Source organism: Nyctereutes procyonoides, unplaced genomic scaffold, assembly GCF_905146905.1.
Source record: "Nyctereutes procyonoides isolate TBG_1078 unplaced genomic scaffold, NYPRO_anot_genome, whole genome shotgun sequence".
Lineage (NCBI taxonomy): Eukaryota > Metazoa > Chordata > Mammalia > Carnivora > Canidae > Nyctereutes > Nyctereutes procyonoides.
In genome coordinates, this window is record NW_026575148.1 from 7,357,582 (window position 1) to 7,372,366 (window position 14,785).

The 14,785-nt window shown below is 37.0% G+C and overlaps 1 protein-coding gene across 1 annotated transcript in view; it reads right to left on the reverse strand.

Annotated features, from left to right (window-relative positions):
• Window positions 1-873: 873 nt before the first annotated feature.
• Window positions 874-14,785, reverse strand: part of ELL2 (elongation factor for RNA polymerase II 2) — a 70,115-nt gene continuing 56,203 nt past the window's right edge. Inside the window, exons 6-12 of the mRNA XM_055312791.1 lie at window positions 13,222-13,346; window positions 12,977-13,064; window positions 10,680-11,250; window positions 8,118-8,184; window positions 4,579-4,750; window positions 2,620-2,664; window positions 874-2,527 (exon numbers count right to left, since the gene is read on the reverse strand). Of these exons, the coding sequence (XP_055168766.1) occupies window positions 2,411-2,527; window positions 2,620-2,664; window positions 4,579-4,750; window positions 8,118-8,184; window positions 10,680-11,250; window positions 12,977-13,064; window positions 13,222-13,346 (1,185 nt within the window). The 3' untranslated portion in view covers window positions 874-2,410. The remainder of the gene's footprint in view (window positions 2,528-2,619; window positions 2,665-4,578; window positions 4,751-8,117; window positions 8,185-10,679; window positions 11,251-12,976; window positions 13,065-13,221; window positions 13,347-14,785) is intronic.

The following is a 14,785-nucleotide window of genomic DNA, read 5'->3' on the forward strand; positions in this document are numbered from 1 at the left end:
GTGCTGATGTATGTCGGTGGGAGCTCCAAGGACTAAGGACCAACTAGAAGGTTTGTTCCTAAACAAGTTCTGAAATAAGAGTTGGCAGTGAAAGAGTTGAGAGGGTGCCTCACAATCTTGTAGAGGGGAAGAGTGATTTGTACCTGCTGACAAGGATGGGGTTAAAAAAAAAAAAAAAGCCAATAGTTCAACTTCAAGACTTTGATATCTCAAGACCCAAAGATTTAACACCTTACCTAAGCCAATGGTTCTCATGCCTTCACTTGCAAAAGTCACCTGGAGGATATTTACAAAAGTGTGGATACCTGGGCCCTACACCCAGAGATTCTAATTTGGGTGATGCAAATGGTCTAAGCACCTTGCTTTTGAGAAACACTGCTCATAGCAAATAGCAGCAGAAATCTTTGATTAAAAGGCCAAGATGTCCAAGAAACGACACCACTGAGGTCATTACCTACAGACAAATCCCTCAGGAGCCTCCACCATAACATATGCAACAAAGTTATCCCCAATTAAGTTTCCGTACCTATCTTTTTACAACTCAAAATTTGAAATCAATGAACATTTAGTAATGATTGTACCCATTCTGAGGTAAAAGGAAGAGCACCAGGGATCTCAGTGTGAAAAGAAACCAATTCCTTAAGAGGTCCACGCTATATAAGAAATCTCATTTCTGTAGTGATGTTATAGAGTTATAGTGCACATGGTCTTTTATCAGTCTTTGCATAGTCTGTTTACTTTTGTATACTCTTCTATAGTATCTACACTTCCAGTTAATGCTTTAGGATAACTGCAAAGAGAACAGTTCATCTAAATGCTCTCTCAGGTTTTCTAGATACCAACATTTTCTGGTTTACACTGATACACAACAAAGTTATTTATTTATTTATTTATTTTTTGGATGCTGGAGACAAACATCTTTATTAAAGATACTACCAAAATTTTGGCAAACATTTCAAAACAGATTTGTAAACATAATGCTTCCCTTTTCAACTGGCAGCACTTTGAAAAGACAATACGATAAGACAACACAACTTGAATCAACATTAGTTCAAAATCCTTATATTTTTGACCACATAACTTATGTTCCCACATGATAAAACAAATGATAGTTTAAATCAACGTCAACAGATAAACTCCATGAAATGAAAGTTTGTGCTGTTTGATGAATCACAGTATGTTATGGTTAAATATATCCGCTCTCTCTCTTTTTTTTTTTTTTTATTCCTGGCTCCCAGGATGAAAAAAAAAAAATCTTTAAATATACATTTCATGTAGGTAATAGCTTCTTTGCATATCTCTCTTCAAAAAATACTTTATAGCAGTATATAAATAGGTTACCTACATGTTTAATTTTTATAATTTTGCCCCAAAACTATAGATCTGTTTCATTTTCATAACATATTGATTTTGCCCAACATTAATAAAGCTGACAAACTGTTGAAATGGAAATGCTTTTGTCTTCTACAATAGAAGTAGCAATTTGACAGGAAAACAAAACAAAACAAAACCCCTACAGTAACACTCGTCAGTTGTTTAACCTGAGCGTTTGGCCTACTGAGAGTAGCAGCTTTTTTCCTCCATGCACGCTCACATCCACACCACCTCTGCACACATACAGGTCGAGCACACGCTTTCAGACGCTGGTAGGCCACAGTATGCTTCCCATTGCTCTAACCAAGTGGGAAGCTGTGTAGCTAATGATTAACCACACTATGTACACAACTAGCAAACACCTTAAGGCAACCATTGCAATGGGGGGTTAACTTGCAGGGCGGATTTACTGTCTAGATCAAGTCAGCCTGTATGTACATCTGTGGGTGCATATCTATGCACACACATGTACACCTTTCTGTTTCTTAACCCTCCAAAACAATGTTTAAATTTTTTTTTGTATTTTGTGCAAATTTCTAAATATTCTACCATTTAAGGCAAAGAGTTTGCATTAAGAAAGGTCAGAAAATAGGCTTATGTTTATCCAAAAGCATTTCACTTTGCACATGACTTGTTTTTTAAACACACATAACTTTGAAGTATGGACATTGGATCCCCAATATCTTAAAAAAAATCACTTCTAATGACTAACATAAGTTTTTAAGGAAAAGAACTGATTTAAAGTATAGACACTGGATCCCCAATATCTAAAAAAAAAAAATTATTTCTATTGACAAACATAAGTCTTGGGGGGTAGGGTGAGGGTGGGGAGAGAAGGACCAGAAAAAGCAGCTTCAAAAATGCAGGGAAGCAAAGTAAAGTGGAAAAAAAAAAAAAAAAGTAAATAACTCAAGTTTACTAATACTGAAACTTTCAACAAGCAAAGTTTCATTTTTTTAGAATCTTAGAGCAACTCATTTGGAATTTTAAATAAATAAGCTTAAGTTTATTCACATCTTCCGGTCCAAGCAGAGATCTAGTGCCATGACTCTGCTTGTTGTTGGTCAAATTCACCTATTAGTCTTTTGATGTGAGCCAGCTTGTTATGAAGATACTCGCATCTATATTTTTCTTCATGATAATTGGGACTGGACTGTAGAGGAAAAAAACAGGGAGGAATTAGGTTGCACAATTTGTAATACTTCCCAACTATGGGGTCAGGAAACCCACACTGATGATTCCTACCTGCTTGATCTTCTGATATTCTTGTAAGACTTCTTCGTGAACATTCTACAAAATTAAAAATTAAAATCAGAAGGGAACTTTTTTTTTGGCAATATATACAGCTAACACATTCAGCAAGGGTGTGGGAAATACTGATGATGGGAATGTAAATTGGTACAATCTTTAAAGAAGGCAATTTGGCAACTGCTATCAAAATAGCAAATGCAGAACTGACTCAGCATTTATACTTCTCTTTCAAATGTGCTTGTGCCTGAGTGAAATGCTGTGTGTACAAGGTTACTTGCTACAGTACTGTTTATAAAGCAAAATACAGTAAACAGAATCTAAATGTCTGTTAATCCATACAGAGGAATACTAAGAGGTCATTAAAAAGTGCTTCCCGCACTTATATAAAGTTCCCTACGGTGCATTATATTGTTTAGTGAAAAAAGCAAAGTGCAGAATGATTAATACAGTTTGATATTATTCGTCTAGAAACAGAATGACATATTCTAAGAACTTCATTACTTCTAAGATGCACATTTCATTTTAATGAGATCAGATAAGTAACGTATCACAGTTTAACTTACTGGAACATAAGACAATGGTACATATTGTGATTGATGATATCCTAAATTTAACTACATATGGCCCACATGTGAATTTTGTGTATATATATCTTACAAACACATACACAGACCTCTGAAAGAATACACTGGAAACAAGTACTATTGATCGCCTCTAGGGAGGAATATTAGGTAGCTATTAGGAGAACCTGGTTAATACTAATGTGACCTTACATAGTATGGATTTAAGCAGTTACCAAATACCAAATGCTGACATCTGTTCTGCACAACTTTATAATCACCTTATTTTATGGATGGGGATTTTGATTAAGGTTAGATAACTTGCTCACAAAGTCACACAAATATTAAATGGTGCAGCTGGGAATCAAACCCAGTCTAGTTCTGGAGCCTCCTCCTAACCACTAAGTAGTCCTTGGAATTATATTTTAGTTTAAATATAATCATAGTATACTGGTAAATAACTATACATAAAAAAATAAACCCCAAACCACCATATCAAGACCTCCTGCACCCTCAAATACTAATTCCTCTGACAAAGTCTTCTATAACTCTAAGCAGTCTGTTTTCCCCATTGTGGGAAACCCATTCATTCTCTCATGTAGATTCCTGTCAGAACAACAGTGGGAGGCCAGAGTGAAGGCACCATCTATGGTTGTGAAGTGCAACAAGTTATGTGGCTTACACAAGGAGGGGAACATTCATTTGTATTAATCCTTTTGCTTATTAACTATGAGAACAACGAGTACATGGGTCTGTCTGGTTTCTACTGGTTTGTCAGTTGTGGTAATACTGCTACTTAAAGTTTGAAAGTGAAAACAGATTAGTATGTGTTAACATATGTCAGTCTCTGGAAGAGCTGGAAATACCAAACTTTTTTTCATTTAAACCCCAAATCTCCGTGGTATTAAACCCTGTTTATATTCTATATCTCTATCTTTCCTATTATATGCCAGATTGAGGTTGTTGTTTTTTTTTTAATGTACTTGATATAACAATTTGGGGAACAGCACCAGCTCTAGCAGCTATAGCCTGAGTTGGCAGTGCAATCAAAAGTTTCAGTGAATCCCAAATCCAACTTTTTTCCTATTTAGTTGTGTTTGCTTTTTTTCTCGATACTTTATTATGTTATATAGTAAATATAACGCATGTTATATATTTTATACATACTATGTTGTTTAAAAAGTTACTTTTTTCCACTGACAGAAATATAGTTCACTGTATTAACTTATTTATTAGTTTTCTAGCTAATTTTAAATGAAGACCAAAAGCTGCAGAGAGGCTGGTTTGCCGGAAGACATGCTCTGAAGGCCAATAGGGTGTCTGGGGAAGGGCCAGGAGAGAACCAATAGGGTAAAATATGGAAGTCAGCCTATCTAGGAGCAAACATGTTTACCTGATACTCTTTTGAGCCTGGAGAAAGCCGCTTTCGTTGTGCATCTAGTTTGATAAATCTTCTAGCTACCGTCTCCATCCTGGCATGCAAGGCCCTGTACTCATCATACTCAGCATTGAAGTCATCCTTGTAATTTTGGCGTTGCTCATAGGAGACAATAGCAATATATTTTCTAAAAAGAATAAAGAAATGAGATAAATGAAGAGAGACTATAGTCAACATCATTCACATCTTACATTTAAACCCAATACTTAGAAACTGCATCCAAGCATGTTTCCCTACATCGAATGCTGGTCTGTCACTGTTTGGTGCCATGTCACTCCTTCAGACAACCTCCAGGTGAAATTATCCCACAGGAGAGCTTAAGACCGTCAGTGAAGGAAAGTAAATGTGAAAAAGACATGTTGGCAGTGGAACTGAAGTGTGACTAGAAAACAACACTTACATAGATTTGGCTTTCTAAGCTTTTCTCTATCCAAAATAATTCACTACTACACTAGCGGCAGAGGCCAACCCATCTGTTTTGCGTCACATGGAAACAGGAGTTGGTGAGTGACATGAAACCAGAGTGTCACATAGTCACTAAATGCTGAAGTCAAAGCTCTCTCTAGATCTGCTGCTTTATATGAGGAAGTCTGCCTTTTGACTGTTTACACCTGCTGCCAGCTAGGTGCCTCCGGCTTGTTCCCTCTACTTCTTTCCTCCCACGTTTGACTAGGCAAATGTATAAAATACAAAAGAGTAATTGTCTCTTTTGAAATGAGAGACTAGAAAAAGAAAAAAAAGGCATATTTCTCTAGTTCTTTTTCAACACTTAAGTATCATAGTCTGTAACTGAACATCAGTGTCTACTATTATTCTAATTTACTTTAATAAAAATGTCATAAACCTGTTTTACTTCAGGTTGTGGATAACTCTACGAAACTGGTGAGTGAAGGCCATTTTCCCAGTGTCAGTTTATTCAGCAGTAAGCAAATTAAAACTGCATTTTATTATTAAGACAAGGTTAATATTATTTGTGGTTCTGGGAAGTGGGATCACACCAGAGTCTGCCTGGGTCTCTGTACTCTGTGTTCCTATCACAGAATGCAAAATTCCCTGGACTTTTTGAGATTAAAAATTGAGATTTGAAAGCAATTTTCAGGCAGGTATCAGGTGGTTCAGCATGCCCCAGGCATGCATATATATTCTGGACTGTGGGAAAACCCTGGAGTTCAGTCCTCTACAAAAATGGTTTTAGACAGCAAAATGTCTGGTTGGAAATGTGAGAAAAGTGATGCAACTGAGCAACCTTAATGTCCCCATTAATATTTTTATTCATGCTGAGTTAGACACTGTGGAGGTTTATTTTTCTAAGTGTAATTGAGACAGCAGTAGTATGCTGATTTAAAGCATCCTGCTGGTGTCTTTGCTGTAAAAGGAACGTGGCCAGCCAAACAGCAAGCTGTCCTCTCCTAGACAGGGCTGTCCTGACTGCACACCAGAGGAAGCCCAGGGCAGGAAAAGAGGTTCCTGGGGATAAGTGTATGTAAGCAAAATGGCTAAAGTGCTTGTGAAACTAGGCTTAATTTGCTTTATAAAATATCCTGCTTTCTCAAAATCAGACCCAAGTCTATACCCTCATTATTATATTTAATTTCCTTAGGGAAAAATACCAAACTAGCCAACAGCTGTGTTGCTATTATAGAAGATTATTTGGTTATACTGGCATTTTAACGAAAAGCATTTCACTGTTTTTAACAAAAACTATTACGGTTCTCTAGTTGGTTCCTATGCAGTGATGGAATAAACTTTTAAAGGGTTTGGCTATTTCACAAACACAAGTAACAGAAGTATTCTTATTATATAAAAATTAGGAATATTGTAGTTTAAGTATGAATTATTCAGAGGCTGATCATTAAGGTTTTATTGTTATGTCCTTTTTAGTTTTCTTACGAAACAACCGGAAGTTTAAGTTCTGTAATTTCGGTGTTTTTTTTGTTTTTTTAAATTCATGGTTTCTCACCATTTTAAGAAAATTTGCTGTTTTTCTATCAGTTTCAGGATAAAATAAATTGAGCAAACAATCACAGAGGTTACGTACTTTCATGATTTTTAACAGCCAGAAACATGACAAACATCAAAACACGCTGAAGCAGATGCAGCAACCATCCTTAAGATTAGGGAGTTAAAAACAAGTTTTTAATATAGAACTAACTGGTTAAGCTGACAAAACACAGCAACATCCTAAATCCATAGGGAAAAGATTACAATTATTTTTTAGTCTCCCCCTGTGATTTTGTCACATATAATCAATCTATATCACCATTACAAAAAAAAAGGGGAATTAAAATCCATCATAAGAGAATGAGAGCACAGTACTGCAGCTGTCATTTGGAGGGGACCAACTTTCATAAGACTTTTAAGGAGAAGTGGGACCCCTCATCAGTGGAGCCGCGAGCTATCCCCCAACCAACCCTTCCTGGGCCAATTCAGTGGTGGCTGCTTTCCAAAGCTCCCTCCCAGAACTCTAAAACCATACCACCTCAGATGAGAGAGTACTCAGCATGGTTTCTTGGGTTCTTTTTAGTTAAGAGATGATAACCAGCATTATGGTTTCATGCTGTATCATTCCCCATTAAGTATAGCTTTCGCACTACTGTTAAGCAAAAGTAACACATTTTCAGTATAAAATGTTCTCTACTCTAGAAATGAATATTTCATGGTACATGGAGGGCTAAACAGCATAGTTTAACTTTGTCCACTATGAGATGCTACTGAGAGAAAAAGTGTTCATATAGCTCAGAGTTCATTTTCCAATCTACATTCAAATTATTTTGCCCATTTGTTCATTTTCAAAGCTATCTACAGCCAAATCTGTTTGCTCTTCCAATCTCCATTTTTCCAGGCTCTTGCAACTTAATTATTTCTTCTTCCAGAAGCCTTTGAGTCTATGAAAAAGCTAGAATTATGTGTACAAGTTATAATTTCTGTGATAACCAGTTACAAAAATGTCCCCAGCTCAGCGTTTAGCAACTTGTTGCCATAACAGGACAAACCTTATAACCAGTACTGAAGTGGAATGATCAAATTTTACTATTCTCTACTCTTAAAATTAATTCGATGGCAGAGCTTTATTGAAATGAAAATCCATCTATCTCCACTTTGTATGAACTGTGGAGGTTTAAGCTCTTTATCAGTAATAAACTCTCTCTTTGGGGGGAACAAGTGAATGTGCATTGATAGACTGTCAGCTTTGAAGAGTCAGATCCCTGAAATCTTCCATAATCAAATGCTTGGCCTGGCCCCAGAACAAAAGACAGGCTTCTCTATACTTAAAGGCCATGGAACAGAGCTCAGAGCAGGGGGAGGTGCAACCTGCTCAGGCAGACAGGGGTGGATTTGGGACGAGCAGGCTTAATGGCAGCCTTTCAAATGCAGGGGTGGCTCCAAGACTCTATTTCTGGAACCTCTTTTCTGATTTGCAAATTATGGGAAAAGAATTTGCAAACTTTCTAAAATTAAACAGTTCTCTCCCATTGGCAGACATCTGAACTTACATCAAATAATCTGGGAGTTCAATTGTTGAAGAAGGCTCCGTGGAGGCAGTGCAACCCTCTTTAACTCCTACAATGAAAAAAAATTCAAGCTTTCACCAAACAGTATGGTTATAAAATGCCTATAATTCTAAAATAGATCAGAAACATCTGGAACACTCTTCCTCAAATTCTATTCTTCCATCTCAATAAGCAACAGTGAGCAAGGAATACAATTGAACATGAACAATAGAGGCCCTATGACCAGGGCCAGCAGAACTGACGCCAGGCATTGAAAGCACCCTGGCTACTGCAGTGTCTGCACAATAAAGGAATTCCATCTTAACCCAAGGTCAATCTTCTATTCTTTCCGTAACAGTTGTGGCATCTGCCCAGCAATTCAAAGATTGTGGTGGCAGATGCAGCCAGACAATGGAAGATACAAATTTTACATCAACATCTACTTTTCATAGGATTCAAACAAGGCAGATGAGACAATGAAGTCAGGTAGCAGTCTGCTCTGGTCACTGTATTTCATTGCTACCCTTTTTGTATGCAGACAGGGGAAGCAGTGAGCAAGTCTTCCCCTATCAGTTGAAAGTAATTTAAAATAAGTCATTACTGAATCCCGAATTACACTCCTCTCATCTCTACATCTCATAATACTATGGATTCGTTTTTAAGAGGACAAAATAAATAAATAGACAAATAAGTAGACTGCCAGTCATTCAGAGCTATGCTCTGAAAGTGTGTAAAATCCCTCAGTCAGTAGTCTGTTTGTGGGAATGCTCCATTTCCTGAGGGTATATTTAGACTTTTATAGGGTAATTTTTTATCTTTCATGGTAGAATAACTCAAATCCTAACCCTGCCTGCTGGCAAAACATACATGTTCAATGTAAACAAAAGTGAAAATTTAGTCATTTCTTGGTTTAATATTTTAAATTAAATACTAAGTAAATTATGCAGATTGTGGGCTTATTGTTCATAGTCACATGTGTGCGCGCACCTGTATGTGCAACTAAAGCCTGAGTCTTAAAGGAAAAGGCATTAAGTGTATGTCACCTGGCTTCCTCTTTGTCACAGACATCAGATAAATTCCAACAGATTCAGGGGATGTGGGTCTGGATCCATCCTCAGTATTTTGTGATAATCTCAATTGGCTTTGAGAAGTACTACATTCTCAGGGACAGATTCAGAGAATAGGTCTCACTCAAACTCTACTGTAGGTCTCAACTTATGGGATCCAGTCCTCCCAGCACCAGGCTGACTCAGAATCACCACCTCAGGGTAGAAAGTGTGGATATAACCAGGAACACGGCTTGCCAACTCTGAACACAAAGTTTTATTACCTCTTGCCTTTTCCTGACCTGGCAAATTCAAGTACGATAGTATTTGAGGGGAAAAGCTTACAGCTACCTTTTGGGCCACTATACAGTACCCTACTGATCTAAATATTTCAACAGATAAGCTTTGATGTGCAGTATACTCAATCCAGGTCAATGAAGACGCTGCATCATACTATTCTGCAAAGTTTCATGTGGTAAAAATGGTCAATTAAATCTAAGGATTGGAGACTTCTAGTATTATGGGAAAATTACAGAAATGTAACACTCCTTAAACTCCATTCATTAAAGTAACTTTTCTAAAGTTGCATTTTCCTAGAGAATTTTGCTTTAGTTCAGCTGGGTTTAAAATTGGCAACAACGCTAAATGATGGGCTTGAATCTCTGATGTGCTGGCAGGGGGATATTAAGTTTTAGAGGACAACTTTTAAATAAGAAAAATAAAATTTTGTCACTAGGTGTCAAAGATCATTACACCTCAGGTAAGTCGTCTTTCTGATTAGCTTTCCTTTAGAAATAAAGCATTGTTACAAGCTTCTTTGCATCTCTAGCTATCTGGCTTTTAAAGTTTTCAAAAGCTTGAAATAGTTAAATTTTACTAGTAACAATTAATACTAGTTTACTAGAACAGTGTTCTTAAAATTAAAAAGGAATTTAAGTTCTATCAAGCAAATTGCCAACAGCTTTACATAAGAAAAACTGCTTTCGCTCTGAATAAAGATGATGTGATGGATCTGCATACGCAATCTTACCTTGCCTGTTTTTATAAAGAATTTGACATTTCCCCTGTGTTAATATTAATTAAGGCAGGGGTGACCCTGTTTCTTTGGCAAAGAAGGAAAAGAATTATTTTTATCACTAATTGCATGTCTGGTTAAATTAGTTCAAGACTGGCATATAATAGGTCATGTGAGGTTGTGCAGTACCCTGACAGGGAAAAAAGCAACATAGCCTACCTTCTAGAAGAGGGTCTCTAGAGGATAATAAAGTCATTTTCAAATGTTATCATCTTATTCTTAAATATAGAAACTGTTTAATAGTTTGCTAAAAAGAGACAGAAATCCACTGCTGTTAAATGCAAGAAAAAAATCTGCTCAAAAGCACAACACTAAGATTAATAACAGAAGGTCATTTGATAAGAAAGCAATACTAGTTATAAACAGCATAATCTCTCACAATCATTAGTCTGCACTGCCCATTCACTGAACACATGCTGTTGGCTTTACAAGTATAAAACATACCTTCATTGGAATCTGGACTGGAGTTGTTCAACTTGGCAATTTCCTCTTCTCTTTTAAGGTCCTCTTCCTTTTCTTCTGTCATCTCAATGTCATGCTTTTTAATTTGGTCCTTTTCCTTGTGTTTTTTAGACTTCTTTTTGGACTTTTTGTGAGACATTGAATGGTTTTCTTCCATAGGCTTTGGACACTGTAGTAGAACTGAACCAGGGGGTAAGGTTTCCAGAGAAGTCCTAGAGGTATATTTGTCTTGCTGGTCCTCATAGATACTACCGTTTTGACTAAAACTGTCAACAGGTAGGTCTTGAGTCCCCCGGCCTTCTGGAGTGCTAGGGGAATTGGAGTTAGAGTTTACAGTCTGAGGAGGATTAGAGACAGGCAGGTGGGTTGGAGGCAGCGGTGGAGGGGTAGGGATGGCAGCGGCTGCAGGGGGCGGCAGGAGGCCTGCAGCAGATTTCTCACTGGTGGGATTCAAATGGCCATTTAATGTTGGCGGCACTCTGTTTGTCAGGTGAGATATTCGAGCTTTTTTATTCATTAAAGGATCAATGAAATCTGAATCTAAAAGCCGTTTCTGTAGGGGGAGGGAAGCAGAAAAAAAATGAGCCAGTTTGTATGACAACTCAACACATGCATCACCAGTTACCACATGAACAACGGAACGATTTTATTCATTCTTAAGTTTATCATCGGCATTGTGTTAACCATTCTGCAAGCTCAAGCAGGAACAGACAATCCATAAAAACAAAAGGGAAATAAATTTTCACGTCTAACAAAAAAACAGAATCTGGCAAATATGTTTCTTGGAGTACTTTATACTTTCTGATCATAGAGCTGCACTCTTAAGTTCTTCGAGAGACTATGCCAATCTATGTGGACTATACCACTTCAGAGAGTATTAAATAGAGGTAACCTCCTTCCTCTGTGAGCCAGAGTTGACCTCGTTATATTGAGAAAGCGGAGAAAGCAGTTTGTACCATTTCACGCTGTCAGAACTAAGGGGAGGCAAAGGGCAATAAAAGCTTACACTTATTTAATCTCCTCTAATGTGTTAAGATGCTCCAGTTATAAATATTTTGGCTGTTATTTATTATTTCACTTGTCTTCAAATGGGAACAGCCAGCACTTTCAAAGGAATTTCTCTAAGTATCTCCATCGTTGATGCAATGCTATTCAGTTTCTTCCCTTGTAAGTATATCTCTTCAAAGGATTGGAAAGTTTAAGTCTTAATGACTAGTCCACTAAAATGATATGGATTTCAAAAATTTTAAAAAATTATGCTAGTGCTAGCCCAATCCAGCAATAATATTTAAATTGAAAAGGAAATTCAGATAGTTGAAAAGTACAAATCATATATCCAATGTAAAGATGTGGCCTAAACTTCAGCTGAAAGAAAATAATAGTTAATCATCCCATTAATTCTGTTTTCAATTTAGTATCATCGATTTGGCAGCCATTACATAATTAGATCAGAGTACAAATAACTTCATGGTAGCTGGCATTAAAAGTGAGGCTTCTATAGACAATGTACACACAAGGATATAATTGCTTTTATTTTGTTCTTCCTCTGCTCCTCACAATAGGTTTCTAACAGTTTTCAATGTATCAATAGCCTTTTGCCCACAGCATGCTTACTGTTCTCACACATGTTTTCAATTTCCTAATCCCTGAGAGGAGGGTCCAGATAGAGGAGCACTTGATCAATAGCACTGGAGTACATAGGTCTGTCTCATTGTCAGTCCCCGAACCAGGGAACCAAGGAATCACTTGGGGGAAACTTTAAGCTGGAAAGAGCTGAGGTCTAAATGGAGTACTCTGACTGGGATCTAACTGAAAAAAGTACGTTAAGGAGACCTGTATGAAAGAGAGATTTTTTTTTTCTTGTTTTAAAAACATTTTCCCCCCAAAATAGTTTTCTTGAACATGTTTCAGATAGTATTAAATATCTTCTATTTTCTGTATAATCTGAGATAGGATATGGAACTAGGTAAATCTTCTATTTAGTGACCTAATAGAAAAGGAGATAATCTTATAATACAATGTAAACTTTAAATATAGAAAAGCAAAGTAGATATTAAGCACTTTGTCAAACAGTGCTTGTGTAAGGAAAAAGAGGTCTGGGCTGTGGGACCTGAATTCTAGACAGAGCTCTGCCGTGAACTAACTAGCCATGTGACTTTGGGTAGGCAAGCTATGCTGCTTCTCTAGGCCTCACTTCTCTCGAGCACAAATCAGACCACCTGAAGTAGGTGGCCTCTGAGGTTCATTTCAGGGCTATGATTATATAATTTTATGAATACCTGAGGAGAAGATGCAGTATCTCTACTAGGACATACAGGAGATTCTGAACGGCTGGTGCTGGCAGCATTCTGAGATGGATTTAGTTTTCTGTAAAGGATACACAGGTTCCAATTATGGAGAGAATCTTCAAATGTTCATGATAAAAAGTTTACCTTTGCTTCTCTCTTCCTCCTTAATGTCTTACAGTAACAATGACTAAAATAATTACTTATTTGCACCATTTTTAAAGAAAAAAAAAACTTACCTTGAGAGCACGGACTCTAATGACCGTCTGTCTAGTTCATTGTATCCAGGCCAGTCTCTTTGAAGCTCTTTAAAAACATAATCCTTTAAAGTATATGAGAGGTCCTTTGGATTCAGATTGGCTACCTGGTACATGGTGTGAAAACACAGCATTAGATCTTTTTGCTACTTTCTAACCCAAAACAGGCAACATTTTTGCATTTACAGTGAAAATAACTGTACCAATTGGTTCCAAAGGGACTGCTAGTTTTGCATATGCCAGATCTCAATAAATGCTGTTTGACTTCATTTGGGAAATTAAAACTTTGTATAAGTAGCTAAGTATTTTTTCCTTGAACATCCACTTCATGTCATATTTCTATTCCAACAGCCTACATTAGGCAAAGAGTGGAAGGAGGTTTATTTATTTTTACTTTTTTAAATCAGGTTTTTCTAGTCTTAGAGTTAGGTTTAACAACTTCATTATTATTATTATTTTTTTTAACAACTTCATTATTAACTTCTGGTCTTTAACTCCATTACTTTTGAATCACAGTAAAAATCCTTGGTCATTTGTATTAAGTAGAAACCAAAGAGTGCCCAAATGTTGGGTTATAAACTTTCCCTTCAGTAATCAGCAGAAATTATCTCCATAAAAAGTATCAATTCTGATGTCCTTGTCTGTCATTTCTTGGCTTGCTAAGGCTGCTTCTTGTAGTTGCCAGTTCTCCTGAAGATCCACTTATTCAAAGTCCTTGAAATTCCCGAAAACCAACAAATGGGAACATACAGCAAAACAACCCCCAAACTACTGTCATTAGTCAGCCAGTTTAATCTTAAGTGTAATCTTTTTCTATCGTGTAACTGCAATTCCTAGAGTGTCCAGGCCTAGATTCCATTAACGATACAAATGTATGAGTTCAGGTGCCAAACCAAGAGTCCTTTTTTAAGTCTGGCAGAAAGGCATCCTTCCTATCATTTCCTACCAGAATGGTCTTTTTAAATAACTTCACTTGTTTCTGTGTCTTTTTTAAAATAAAGTACTATCAAATATATCATGGTAGTTTATGCTTTTCTTACAGCTTAACATTAAGCTAATGTTAATGCTGTTTAATAAAGTAGAAAATGGTAGGCTTAGGATTCAAATTTGCAAATACATTAAGATGAGACACAACCAGATTTCTCAAAGTGGAAAAAATACCAACAATGCTTAGTTTTCTTATTATCCTCAGGACTGCATAGACCAACAAAACCCAGCCTCATCTCTAAGCTTCATAATGGGGCCTTGCCCTGCTTTCCTCCTCCTCCCTCTTTTTTTCCTTATCTTTTTCTGTGCATTCTTCTCTATATGCTGGAATGCTTAGGACCTGTTATCCGCCCTGTTTTCTTCATTGTCATCATCTCCTAAGATATTTCCTTCAGCCCTAGGCTTTCTTCTTCTCTTCTTATTTAAGTAATCTCTACACCCAACGTGGGGCTCAAATTCAAGCTCCTGAGATCAAGAGCCATAATGCTCCTCCAACTGAGCCAGCCAAGTGCCCCAGCTCTAAAGCTTTCGATAGCCAATTGATACGCTGCTATCTCCC